At 36.0% G+C, this 14,465-nt stretch overlaps 1 protein-coding gene across 4 annotated transcripts in view; it reads right to left on the bottom strand.

The window, feature by feature from the left end:
* Positions 1 to 14,465, bottom strand: part of LOC147072891 (unconventional myosin-IXb-like) — a 49,888-nt gene that overhangs the window by 5,486 nt on the left and 29,937 nt on the right. For all 4 annotated transcript variants that reach the window (XM_085946010.1, XM_085946012.1, XM_085946011.1 and 1 more), the window contains 14 exons: positions 12,931 to 13,179; positions 11,376 to 11,623; positions 9,541 to 9,712; positions 8,352 to 8,541; positions 7,624 to 7,685; positions 6,291 to 6,380; positions 6,016 to 6,144; positions 4,722 to 4,959; positions 3,601 to 4,060; positions 2,911 to 3,097; positions 2,147 to 2,356; positions 1,145 to 1,544; positions 607 to 891; positions 359 to 520 (listed from right to left, as the gene is read on the bottom strand). In XM_085946010.1, coding sequence (XP_085802136.1) covers positions 359 to 520; positions 607 to 891; positions 1,145 to 1,544; positions 2,147 to 2,356; positions 2,911 to 3,097; positions 3,601 to 4,060; positions 4,722 to 4,959; positions 6,016 to 6,144; positions 6,291 to 6,380; positions 7,624 to 7,685; positions 8,352 to 8,541; positions 9,541 to 9,712; positions 11,376 to 11,623; positions 12,931 to 13,179 — 3,082 coding nt within the window. The remainder of the gene's footprint in view (positions 1 to 358; positions 521 to 606; positions 892 to 1,144; positions 1,545 to 2,146; positions 2,357 to 2,910; positions 3,098 to 3,600; positions 4,061 to 4,721; positions 4,960 to 6,015; positions 6,145 to 6,290; positions 6,381 to 7,623; positions 7,686 to 8,351; positions 8,542 to 9,540; positions 9,713 to 11,375; positions 11,624 to 12,930; positions 13,180 to 14,465) is intronic.

The raw sequence follows: 14,465 nt of genomic DNA, 5'->3' as shown, positions 1-14,465 counted from the left end.
ATTTTATTAAAATTAATAAAAAGAATTCATATTTGATACAATACATCAGCGTACATAGTTTTTGATATTTAAGAATGATTTCGATGTTTCACAATATGGGGGTGATAGTTCAATGGTCAGCCCACTAGTATGTATGAGGAGGTGTGCAGTCAATGATATTCATATCCATATTCTACAGCTAACGTCACGATAGTGAAAACTGACAGTGGGCTCCTCTGTATGATTGATTGCACATGTGAGTATCTCCATAAGCGTATGCGACAAAATCTCAAACCTTGTGATAAACACAAATGTCGGGCACCGATTGCAAATGAAATCACGATATGATCACCATAAGTTAGATTAAAACATTGCTCACTTTCAAATAGCATTTCTTGTGAGAAGCGAGTTTGCAGGTTTGGCATATGAGAGATCGTTCGATGGGCCACATGAAGAAGGTTTTGCAAATCTCGCACTCCGTGGGAATGTTGATCATCGACAGCACAAAGTTGTGACCCGCAAATACAATCGTGTCATCCAACTAGAAAAGAAAACATCAAATTAGACCCGTGAGAAATACGATCAGAGACAACATAACGCACCAGCAGCAATTTAAAGTCAGCAAACCTTTCGCTTCTTTTCTTTTTTCCTCTTGGTTTTACTCGTCTTGTCGACTTCCTGCCTGGAGTTCATGAACTCGTCCATGAATCCTCGGAAGGCGTTTACTCCCATGGTGACGGGAAAGGCTTCCGCTTGGCCGCCCTCCTTCTGGCACACGGTCTGCATCACGTGGAGAAAGTTGGCTATCAGGTCCTTGTACTTGAGAGCGGATCCTTGCTTATTGACAACGCTGTAAGTTGCCACGAGATTGTCTTTAAATTCACCCAGAGCATGCTTAAACAGCCTGTCAACCTGCAAATAAAAGATATCCAATTACACGTAAGATTACAAATAGCAAATTAAAACTGTCAATTATTAAATGTCTAAAATATAATTATTGTGTTTGATATACAATATAAATAGTGATTAGAAGCTACTTCGTTAAAGACCTGTCCATCATACGTGATATGTATTTTTGTCAATGTCATAATCTTTTCATTAGAACAAAGGCCTCCTGTCTCCTGTACTAGGGCCGAATAGATCTAGTGGAGTAAGGGTAACGCACCTCTGACTGTTTCCGGTCCTCGGATTGCATCTTGTAGATCTTCCTGGTGATGAAGTCCTGCATGGCCTGCAGCTCTTTGGCGTCAGAAATGATCTTGTCAGTGCGGTCGGTGAACTCGGAGGTGCCCGTAAGACTGAATTTAGACTGGACAGAGTTCTTGGAGACGTGGTCAGGTAGTGCCCCCCGCGCCGTCTTGCGCTGCTTGCCGCGACCGCCCGCCCCGCTTCCCGCCGTTGCTCCAGTGCAGGGCATGCTGCACACACCCATGTTCTGGATGCATTTGGTGTGGTACAGTTGTTTGCAGGTAACGCATTTTTGACACTGCGTCACAAATGCATCCATCGCGTCATGGCAGTACACGCACTTGTCGTCTTTGCTCAAACGGGTCCATTTTCTGAACCTGCCGATGAAATCAAAATAATTTGAATTGCAATCACCCTTATCGAGTCCAAAAAATATTAAAACATCAAAATATACTAAAATAGAATCAGCCAATCACAGAACATGTTACATAATCATGTGATTCCATGTCCAATACTGCTGCCATAGCACAACTAGAACACAATTGAGTAGCTGAGGATTAACGGAATCTAAGTGCATATGTACCCGAGTGGAGTAGGACATCTTTAAATTTAAATATATGACAATAAAATCTACAAAACCGTTCTGTAAATATTTTGCAAATGAGATCTGGTTCTCAAATGACACATTATTCTTATGCCAATAGTTGATATAGTAGTGTACCTAATCCAATATTAGGAATAAAACATTTATACAATATAGATACACAGTAGAATCTTCATTTACCCATAATTAAAATGTGATGTGTAAATTGGTCCCAACTCATTTTTTACTTGTATGAATGTCAAATGTACCCCTTTAATTCTTGGCATCTCAATTATAATACTCAGATAAGAATAACACCAGTTCATATTCACTCGTTTTACCAGTAACATTCAATTTTAAAATTACAATACGAAGTTGAAAGTTTCAATGACATACGTGTGCCCGGCAATCTTGAATAGGGGTCCATCGGGTCCTATAAAGTTGTCAACGTTGGCTGGAACAAGGGGTCGAGAAGGAGAGGGAGACACGGCAGGGGGAAGGGCAGCGGCGGGATCCGAGTTTCTCCTCCGCAGGTCTGGTTGGGCGATCGGCGAACTCGTAACCGCTCGACCTCTCTTCAAACCTGACACCTGCTCTGAGGCAGCCCTAGAATACAAACCAGACAGCGGGTCACAAAAAAGATTAATTTCAAAGAACCCAGAACAACTGGGAGATTTACGCAAGTATGACACATCGTCGTCGCTACTATGAAAATAAAAACTATTAATTTAGAGAAAAAAAAATAAAGGAAATTGTGCAGAATTGGTTACCAATTGTATAAATTTGATAACAAATACCTGACGTGGGGTAGTGCTGGAGCGCCTGTCTCTGAACTGTGGTTTCGGATTTGATTCAACTATCTGGCATAAACCACAAAGTGAGTTTGAACCAAAGCAACGACCCTATCAGTCAGACGAATGGCTAACAACCATCCCATGTAAGTCTTTTAATAGAACCTTCATTCCGCATAAGTACATATCAAGGGTGCAAAGACAAAAGTTTGCAAGGAACATTATGGCGAAAATGAGTTATTTGTGATCATCCTAAATGTGAGTCATCAAGAGTTATTCTGTGATGAGGCTGCATGAGACTATTTTTTAGCATGGTAATTAGTGAAAAATATTACAAAAGCAACAAACACACATAATGAATTGTCTCACCTAGTAGTCTTTTCACCTCTCCGAACGTTAGAATCAGTCTCTTCAGCGCCTTCTCTTCGAAGCTTCCGTACAGTCCTCGCAGGTGGTTCCGGAACAGCGTTTGACCTGACCTGGACCGTGCCTCGAGGATAACTCAGATCCACGGGGGTGATGTCCATTGGTGATATTTGTTTGTCCATGCCGGAACCTTCCAATTACAATAAATAAGTTCAATAAATATTTATTTATCACATCGTCGTTTAATATTCACTTTAGTGTTTGTAGAAAAAATACGACACCCGACGGAAACGAACGAATGGCATTATAATGTTGGCTATCGGTTTTATTATATTAAATTGAGGTAGGTATCAATTAATTCCTTAATTATTAACTGATGTCGTGGATCATTCCATTATTTAGTTTTTATACCGTACTTATACTTTTCGATAAGCATTTCATGTAACGACACTACTAGTTAAAATTGTCGTGATTCAATAACATTCCCGTAGCTTAATTGGAAAAGCATACTGGCACAATTCCAGCAGATACAGGTTCAAGTCCCGTCGGGTGTCGTATATTTTCATTTTTTCTGGTGTGTATTATGCATGAGATGTTTTCAAATTATGTATATTCAATATATAGAATGTTACATTCTGAAATCTTGTGTCTTATTCGTTGAATAAAAGAAATAGTTTTTTGACAAATAATTACCTTGACTATTGACGTATTTGATATCCCTCCGGAGCTGAACCTGGTCCGGAATCCTGGGGTCCCTCCGGACCGGAGGCAGACTGACAAGGCACCTGTTGGCCACGGGTTCGAGCACCGTTGTTGACAGACTCCGGTGGTACATCTGCGGAGAGGTTTTCCGCCCCGACGGCGAGACATCGCCTCGCTTGGCCAAGGACGGCTCACTGTTCCCATCCATAATATTCAAGAAGTCTTCTTTGGTCTGCTCTCTGTCTTTTCTCTTAGACTGGTCCAACAGTCTCTTGGTTGGCAGACAATCCGATTGAATCTTGTTGATGTCGCGGGTATTATCATTATCTCTTCTTTTGGAAGGCTGGACTGCGCTCTGATTAAAGGCGTTTGTTTGGGCTGTCATGTTTCTATGGTCCGCGGTCGTAAAGGGATGGGTGTAAAGAGATTTCTGGGGATCCTTTGACGTCATCTAAAATAGAATCAAAGCTAAGCGTTATTATTTGATCGATGACAAATGTAATTTACTTTTATTTATTGTAAGTGACAATGATAAGAAAGTAAATATTATTTGTGAGTTTCTTTCTTATTGAATAAAAATGGCTCCAAATGAATTGGAAAATGAGAAAGATGTTGCGATCCTCTCCCAATTACCGAAGGTCAGAAGCATGATGATGTCAAAGAATTTGGACTATACCTAGAAGGAGTCATTTATGCATTTTTTGTATTATAATTTTTGGTAGCAATGATTAGTATCATTCAATTGGTGACTTCAAAAAAAAATTATATTCTTCATATTGGCAGCATCAAAAGCTTTTTTTTGTAATTAAAAAAAGAAAGTGGTGGTCTGGTGTTTTGGTTACATACATACTTATGCACTATTATTTGTGATTTTAAACAGTTCATCTAAATTATGTTAGTTCATTCTATAAACAACTTTTTTAAGGTTTTCGACACCGACTTGTAAAGTTTTTTTGCCCCATGTGGTCCTCTAGAAAATAAATGTCAGAGCGCACGCGTAAAGCAGGTTCGCTCGTTCTGGACTCATTCTCATCATAGTTCAATCTCTCTGACTAAACCGTTGCTTCCAATTGATACCATTAACAAGACAGATATAAATGTGAATAGATTACAGCTGAAGGTGCAGGTAGCATGTTGTCATTGATGAGGGATATGTTAGATTGGTCGATATGCAGCCAGATGAGTTCATTGGCCAGGTCTTCGGGGGTGATCTCGTTGGTGGCGACAGTGAAGCGGGCGGCTATGTCGTGCTCTCGCCGCGGCGGCGGGCACTTCATGAAGCTCGCCACGCTCATCTCTGTTATATCGGCCATCGGCTTCTTTGAATTTCCCGATGACATCAGGTGCGGACTGAAACCGTACAAAAGATATACTACCTGTATAAATTTGTCAATCATAAACAATCAATGGGCTACCTGGCAACGTAAATATTTTCGGAATGTGTTATGCATTTTGTACTTAAAATTTTCTTCTTTTAATGAAAATTTTTTTTCCTTTCTATTTTTGTTATTAAAATTTCAGAGTGATATTTTCTAATACCTACTACTAACATAAAAATGGTTACCATTTCATTTAGATTCATTTAAATTTCAATTTGGAAATGTTTTAACCCCATTGTATAAAGTTGTTATCAAATTGAGATGCATATCATGTCACTGTCACGGCGACAAATTTAGTCTATGCCCTATGGTTTTGTCATTTTGCGGAATATTTTGAACGATCACCACCTCTCTAAATTCATAGACTGCCAACTCTGATGTATTAGTATTTTGAATTATTGTTCATGCTAATTTCAATTAGTTTGAGCAGTTTCTACGTGTGCATACGTTAAAATTACTTGCGATATTATATCCATAGATAATATTTTAAACAGAGCATGAGCGGCTCTCGTGGTGCAGTGCGTAAGGCGCTTGCCTTCCACCCGAGAGTTCCTGGGTTCGATTCCCGGTCAGGACTCTAAAAAATCTTAACACCACTGCACATGGATGTGCCGAAATATGACTATATTCTAAAACATTAGATCGAGAGGTTTAAAAGAATACTATTTTACATAATAAAAATACTTTATGCAGTCATCAAATGTTTAAAATAAAGATAAAGGATAATAAGGCTTCAAAATTATATAAATAGATTAACTACAAAGTTTAAGGAATGTTCAGGATTATACTCTGAAAATACGATAAAATCTCCATTTTGACCTACGTTAAGCAAGTGGGCTGTTAAAGGTTCAAAATATGCTACAGGATGGGAGCATCAGTCTGATAACATTTTAAATACCAAGAAAAACGACATTACACACTTATTTCCCGTAGCGGCAGCTTACTGTGACATCACGTGATAGTAGGCGACATGCACCTCAATTTGAAGGAACTTAAGAATCTACTAATACTAGAAATGTATCCATACCTGAAATCTAATTGTCTGGCAGCTAATTCGGCCGTGTTTTGAGTTTTGGTCACTTTCCTCTTACAGTATGTTAGCGCTGGATAATTATCTAGCATTATTCCTTCTCTGGGTAAATCTTCAACTCGAGCACTGCAAAACATTGAGAAAAAAATCAGTTTTTAAAAATCAAACTTTGAAGCGACAAAATGAAAAACTCTCACAATCTATGCTACGAAACTATGACAATCAAAGACAGAGATATATTATAAATGTTTGTTGGAATAAATATTAAGTACCTATGCCTTGGACTAGGCAGTGACTGTGTAGCTCGTAATGATCTGCTGAGTTCTGTATCACTTCTCGGCTCGTCTTTCAAAAGTAGATTTCTGTAAGAAAACATGATAGAATATGTTATAAACAATACAGTAAATAAAATCAAATAAGTTAATATGTAGATAGAAGTCGGTTTAGAGTCTGATGCATGGAATTTCACACTATTTTGCCGTGTATTGGCAAGTAAAAAAAATTAAACAAACACATTGCGCACTAGAACCTGTGCATGAGACTGGTGACATTTATGCTTTCCACTGATAACCTGAAAAATCTGACATCTGTCAATTTTAAAGCAGAAATTCAATAAATGGTTTTGAATGTTGTTTACTTGCTCCTGAGATGAAAAATTCTGGAGTATCAATTCAATATGCAGTACTTATTAGATATGTGTCACTAAATTTCAAAACCCGCTACAACACTTTTTTGAAATAATTAAAATATATATATCGATGGATTCGTTATTAAAATCTCTACATGAAAATTTTATCGCCTCTTTCAAAATCCGCTAAGATTAACTGTCATTTATGAAACAAAATCGATTCCCGCTATAACACTACTGAAACATTCAAAAACCTTTTTAGTTCAAAAAGTTTTTATTGATTTTCTCAACATAATGAAAAAGTGTTATAGCGGGTTTTGAAACTCAGCAACACATATCGTCGTTGAAACTAGAAAATTGTGTAACTCCAAAAACACTACTTTACAGGAGAGACAAAAAACATTATGGTTTCCTATACAAATGTATGGTTTTGGAGTGAAATCATCCATGATTTAACAATGATACAATTTTTCTGGAATTAAAAAATTTGCAAGACGGATAGATATTATCAACGGCCACTAGATGGCATTCAAAGTCAATTTTCGATTAAAACGGAGTTACACAATTTTCTAGTTTCAACGACGATATGTCTTCTATTATATTATTTCCAATTATATCTAAAATGCAAGCAAACTCCATTTTGATAAAATACTAATTTTATTGCCATGTTGATAAAAATATATATACAGATTTAGTATTTTGTCTTACTAGGAATACTGTATCTGTAATGCGATAATTGCTTTAGTTAGCCACTGATAAGCAATCAATAAATTATTTAAAGTTTATAATATTAACTATTAATTTATAAGTAGGTATTCACTTTTTATTGTGCTCTTTGCGTATTTTTACAATTGAAAAATATTTTAATATCCGAGACTGAAATCACAACTGTCATTATATTTTAATGTTTTTTCAATTTAATTTAACTCGACATTTGGGCTTAATGTGTACAGAAAGTGTACAGGATGACCACTTACAATTGCTTTTTACTGCTAAAGACCTCATCTTCAATACTAGAAACAGACTGCTTATCGGGTATCTGAAAAAAAAACAAAACATTTTGTACTTGCAATAAAAACTATGTACCTACCACATTTGAGAAAAAAGACACCAGAATATTATTACATAATTATTTATCTTCTTTTTTAAATGACAAAATATAAGATAGACAACATTTTAGTATTATAACCAAATTTATCATTGGAACAACTTACATCACCCGAGAAGTTTTTAATGAGACGAGGTGCAGGACAATATTAGCGTGCCCTTAAATTAATTAACCCTGCATTCCCGAGGTCTGTGCTACTCAGTCAGAACCAAATGCTGCCTGTACAACCCTTACATTGTGACGGTACTGCTTTACAGTAAGGAGTCATGGCATCTTATGACTCATAGCAACTGTATGCTGAGCTTAGCAACAGATGATCAAGGTAGGTACTGCGTATACGGGTGGTATGACTTCGTCAGAAAGTGAAGATGAGATGGTCGTGGCACATTCACACTGGTATGGATGCTTCAAGAGTCTGCATTTCTTCAAACCAATCGGATTACGGCGTCCTGGAAGGCCACTGAATACCATCGGTAGAGTGGCAAGACCATCAAACAACAGGGATTCTTTGGGGCACCGCGCCGTGTCTTTATGGTCTACCTAACCTAAGGTACGGACATGAACAAACAAGAAGTCAAATAATTGATTAGTTCTCACCCTAACATTAGTGTGATTGTGCACGGTCCTCTTAAGGGCTTTGATCTTATTCCGGAGCATTCGCCCTCTGGCGAGAGATTGTATTACGACTACTCCGGCTTTCAACTTCAGGAACCATCTTCTTACACGATTTCCTTTCCAGTAAGCTTGTACTTTTAGAGCGGCCATCTGTCTTATTGCTAACCATTCTCTGTTGTAAAAAATACAATAAATATAATTTTTAATCATTTTACTTACTTATGGAAAATTCAGAAAACATCGCATCCATGGCAAATTGTCATATCTAGCAGGACTTTTGCCATGTGATAATGAACAAAATTCTGGAGAAAAGTTATTATTCTTACTATAAAAACATCATACTACTGCGTTTATGAAATGAAAATTGAAAAACTCAACTATACATATTTTCTGATATGAGGTTCTGCCATGGACATGATGAAATAATTTGTATACCTAGAGACCGAAAAGTTTAACGTGAGGCTACGCAGCGGCGCTCGTATTGTTTTCGATTTCGAAGTATTGTGAGAGTATTGCCAGGATTGGAAGATATTATTTCACACTTCCTTAAATATGTATATATTTTCGCAAATTTCAAATACAATATACATTTTTTCCCAATAACTTAGGATAAATTTTATATGGCAACATTAAAATTTCAAGTGTGTTTTGTACCTGTCATTGCGGCAACTCTTTCGATAACGTTGTTAAAAATGAGCTTATTTTGTCGTTTTTCTTCTTCACAGTAGGAGATAAGATGACTTATAATCTTCCTGCTGTCACTTTTCAAAACCTTTGCCATTATTAACATGTCTAAATGACTGATACCGCGGCACTTATAAGAAACGTCAAATGCTTTGAGGTGAGGGGAATGAATACTGAAACGCGAGAGAAGGGGATTCTAGTTCTTCCAGCCACCGCACATTAACTTAAACTTTTCGCACTCTAGTATATAAATGTGTGGTACAGTTTCAAACAAAATGAAAATTTTCTCTTGAGACTTTCCATCGACAAAAAAACCTCTCTTGATGTTTTCAGGTCTATTTGATATTTCTTGACACAAGACCAAGTCTTTGGTATGATGTCGATAATCGACAAATACAATAAAAACATAATACTGTTTGCTAGCATTGAGACAGACATTGTAAGAAATAATGCCAAATATGTAAAAGACATGGGCAGAAAAATTTACCTGCAACACTGTTGTATTAATAAAGTAGCTTTTCGTAGAGTGAGGAATCTTCTTCTTTCTAAGACAGCCCGGCACCACCTCTGGATGGTAATGATGGAAGCCATAATTTGTTGATGAAGTCGGTAATCTAGTTTGGTCTGCTCAGATTCTCGCATGAATATCTTCGTACAACCTGACAAAACAATTTATTCATTAGGCACCTCACAAAATAATAATGACTGACAGAAGTTAATTAGGTGATACACATTTTGGCAGATTTCATAACATGTTTGAATCCAATATTACATGTAACATCAGAGGTATTGAAACCTCTGCTCTCTTCCTTCAGTTTCCTTCCACTACGACGAGAACCACGGGGGAAACGATTTCAACTCGAGAGGTTAAGTGCATTCAATTAAATACAGTTTATCATGTTATAGATTTTGACAATTAAGGTAATGGCATGTTAACTTATAAATTTATATGTTAAATTATACTTCAGAGATCAGAGAAAGGGAATGTCTATTTTTTTAATTTTTAGACTGAATTTACCGACATCTATAGGTATTGACACCTTGCGATATCAATTTAAAAAAATATACAATTGAACCCAGAGATGTTGAAAAAAACCTTATATAAAGATAGAGCCGAAATGTGAGGAATTGAAACAAATAAAGGACCTCTGGCCGACTGATTAAGGCTATACTTCAGTTGAGGCATGGTCTAAAAAGATCGTGGCTAGGGGATGCGAGGATTGTGCAAATGACGCGTGCCGAACGAAATATAATTTGTCATAAAAATCCAACATGCGTCCATTTAATGTTATGTTTATTGTTATATTACTAATAATAATAGTATATTCATTGACTTGTTTTCTTTTTTAAGTACATACGTAAAGTTTTTTAGTCATCTTTACACGATTTAAGAATATTTTCATCCGACGCCATGACAAAACAAATCGATGTGCAGACACTTCGACTGTCTGTCTCCGATTGGCGACAAGTGAGAAATTTCATCGCACCTACTGTTGAAAATTATTTGCCGTTTCACTGAAGTACGCTCTTAAGTTAGCTACAAGTGACTTTACATTGTAGGTTCATTTCCAAAGAAACTTCACACTACTGCGAAGACATTTATTAGCCAAGTTTCAGGACGTATGAAAAGGCAACCTGTCACAATGAGTAGATATGCACCCAATAATATAACATTTATGAATGAATATAAAAAATGCCAGCCATTGTATATGACTAAGAAAATCAAAATGACAACTGAGCAATGTTAATATTTGTGGAGTTTTCCAACTTAACCATGCTTCATGTGTTGGCTAAATAATTTCAAGGCTCCTTCCATTTATACTCAAAATTATTTGGTTGAGGCCAGGTAGTGAAACATAATGAGCTACAGATAAAATGATTAAACATTTGGTAATTTGCTAACATGTGACATTTTAAATTCTATTATTAATATTGGCAACCTTTTACCTGGCTATTCTTTAATTTTTTTTTCTTATTGGTCTGAAGTTCCCAATTTTGAATATTGCATTCTAGTCTTGTATGTATTATTCATTGCAAAAAATTAATTTAATTGAAAAATATTGTGTCTTGTCTGTAGAGGTTTACTCAACCCTACAACAAAAGCATTATTATCTATGCTCATTTATATAGCATAGATAATAATACGAACAGGAAATGACAGTCAATCAATGCATTTTCGGCCTTCAACGAGACAGTCACTTTACGCGAGCAGCTCCGCATCTATGTCATATTATGAGACATTTAATGACATTTGAATTTTAACATCAATTTTGTGATTGGATTCTCTCGTTGCACACTTTACATGATCGCGTGACTGCATACCTAATTGATAATTATCCCTGTTGAGATTTAGCGTGTCCAGGAAGTGCCTGACGTCATTCTGCGAGCTGAGCAGACCCTTGGGAAGGAGTATTCGGTAGAGTTGAATAAACTCCTCGTAGGTGAGTCGCACGTTGTAGCCGGCCTGCCTAATCCGCACTGTCTCCAGCATGCCCGTATACCGCAGCTGTCTCTGAACCGTTTCATCGTCAAACTCGTTCGGATTTTTGTCCTTATTTGATTTGATACATCTGTAAAAGAAAAAAATATTTTATTGTATTTCGAGTACTATGACAGTGCCAGCAAATCGCTTGTTTGAAATGCAAGCTGTCATTAAATGTGCCGTTTCTTGTTGACTTCGGTATAAATCTGGTAAATTAAAAGGCATTGAAGATATGAACAATAATTAAATAATGAAGAAATTATCTAATACAATAAATTTCCTACAAGAATTGACAATTAACGCCATAAAAAAAAATATCCTTATCCTTAATACGTCAACACAACCACCGCTGAAGTTTTAATTACTTTTTAATTACCACATTTAAATAACACGTTAATTATATTGAATGGTCAACTGCTCCAAACGCGCCAGTTGCGGTGTTAGTACTAAATGAGTTAATAAAGCGAAGGAATAAAATATAATTCTGTGTGTGAAAGGAAAACAGAGATATGTCTAAAATCACCAGTTTTCAGAAGATTTTAGCTATGGAAAATTTTGAATGGAATCGTTTATGTGTGGAATTTAGTATATAATTCAGAGGCGTCATTTCATTTGTTCTTTTTCTCATTTATGCATTATGGCTGATTTGAGATGATTATTAAACTTATTTTACAATTATTATATAATAATGTTCCTTTTTATTTCACACAGAATCAAGGTTTTCTTTAATTAAAATTAAACAGAATACAGTAAAATTATTTACAAAAATCGACACCCACGCGCTGAAGCGTCATGGGTCGCAGGTTCGAATCATGGGCCTGGCGAGTACACATTGTTTTTCAATTTGTGTATGACTCAGAGTATGGACCTCATAGGTTGAGCAAGTGGCCGACATCCATTTCTCGTAAAAACAAAATCTGCCCATATGATCTTATTTGGATCAGACATGGTCGGAAAAAAAATATTTACAAAATTAAATAATGATCAGCACCGGTTTCATCCGCTTAGAAAGGACATTACCATGAGTTACATAAATGGATTTTGAAAAAAATATGAAAACGTGCCCAACATTAAAAAAAAAAATATGAAAACACAGTTTAAATATAATAACCACAACTGCATTTTGCCAAAAATCTGAGTTAAGGCAATTCATTTAATGAGGGCAATGTGTTCACACACCGGGGGGAGGGGGGGGTTTCTAGTTCAGTTTTCGATGAAGTTACAATATTATATCAATGTGATTTTCGCTAAAACTGGTTGTTTCTTGTAATGTATTTCACTACTGTAAGTGGGTTTCGTGGATAGTTATAGTGTTAAAAAAAACACAATCTCAAAGAACAGACAGCTAATGATAATCAATCCACATTCTACCATAGCAAAACTAGAGATACGCACCTGATAAAGAATGGATTGGCTTGGTTGAGGGTATCCATGAGAGAGTGGAGGGAGTGCTGGAACTGGGCGGCAACGGTCAGCGGCTGCTTGCGAGCCTTCCCGCCCGAGCCGGCTGCGCCGCCTGCTCCGCCGCTACCGCTGGAGGAGGCACCGCTGGCAGCGCCAGTTCTACCTGCCAACGTCTTCACGCTCTGCAGGTTCTTCAGCCCTTTCTTGCCTCGTTCTCGCGGACGGAACGACTTGTTCTTCCTACAGACCAATAATGTAAGTCACAAACTCCAATAACAGCGACATTGTTTCGGGCAACAAAGCATAACACTTAACTGCGGTTAACAAATGTTTCAACCAATGAAATCGCTAGGATGAATATCTATTTTTTAAATATCACAGATACTATCTTATATCTTGTTTTACAGTATCATCTCATGTGCCTTTCAGTTAATTAGTTATAATAATTGTGATGTAGAAAGGTAATTAAACAAACAATGATTATATAGAAGTTAGTGATAATTTGGCTATATTACTGTGTTTATCACTGTTACTGTAAAATTTCACATAATTGTAATTTAAAATATTCACGAGATAAATATAGTACCTTATCATGCTCCTGGATAAACACCATTTAAATGATACATATTTGATAAATATATATGACAGATGATGATAATGTATTGTGTATGTTTAAAATTCGAAATACTTCTGTTACAGTGACTAACCATGAGATAAAAAATCAGTGACATTTATCAATTTAATAATAGACTAGAGACTTTAGAAACTAAAATGAGACTAAAATGAATACAATGACATATCATATTTCCAAAGTGACATCCCAAAACCATGTGTACATACATTATGTAGTAACCCAACTGAGATTGGCAAAATGTATTTTTTTTCCTCCATATTATAATGATAACTGTGTATCAATCACATTGTTTTTTTTTCCCAATTGTGGTTTAATCTATTGGGAGAACTGCCGACAGCTATACTTCGAAAAAAAAGTCTGATAATACAATTTCCAAAATGATAATTTACCGTTATTGTATTGATTTGGTGAAATGTGTCGTTAAAAACTGAATCTATAGAAAGGTTGTTCAATAATAATTATTAAAACCCTCACCCGATCAATGAATGTTAAAATACTAATACTTAGGTATAAAAAGCATCCAAATGCACTTCACGCCAACACCTGATTAATTTATTAATAGAAATCCATGTAAAATACACACTAATTGGTAGCTTGCATGAAATTTAGGAAAGTAAAAGTGAAAATTATATTTTTGTTTCTAGAAGTGTAAAACTACATAATATGTATCAATTGATGGAAAGCTTGCATAATAAATCCAAAGGTTCTAATAAAGTAAATTGAAGTGAATTACAAGCATTTGAATTTTGCCCTTACCATTAAAATACACATTATATAAAATTTATTTTGAAAGAAAGCAAACAAAAATTGTGGAATAAAAAAAAGCATTTTTAACGATAAAGCCAAAAGGAAACAGCAACACAACAAAAAATAATCTTAATATTAAATTTTG

Source organism: Rhyacophila brunnea, unplaced genomic scaffold (genome assembly GCF_057557595.1).
Source record: "Rhyacophila brunnea isolate RB1 unplaced genomic scaffold, BYU_Rbru_1.0 scaffold_19, whole genome shotgun sequence".
NCBI classification, from domain to species: Eukaryota; Metazoa; Arthropoda; class Insecta; order Trichoptera; family Rhyacophilidae; genus Rhyacophila; species Rhyacophila brunnea.
The sequence above is the reverse complement of the archived record's forward strand: the minus strand, read 5'-3'. Positions and strand labels throughout refer to the sequence as shown.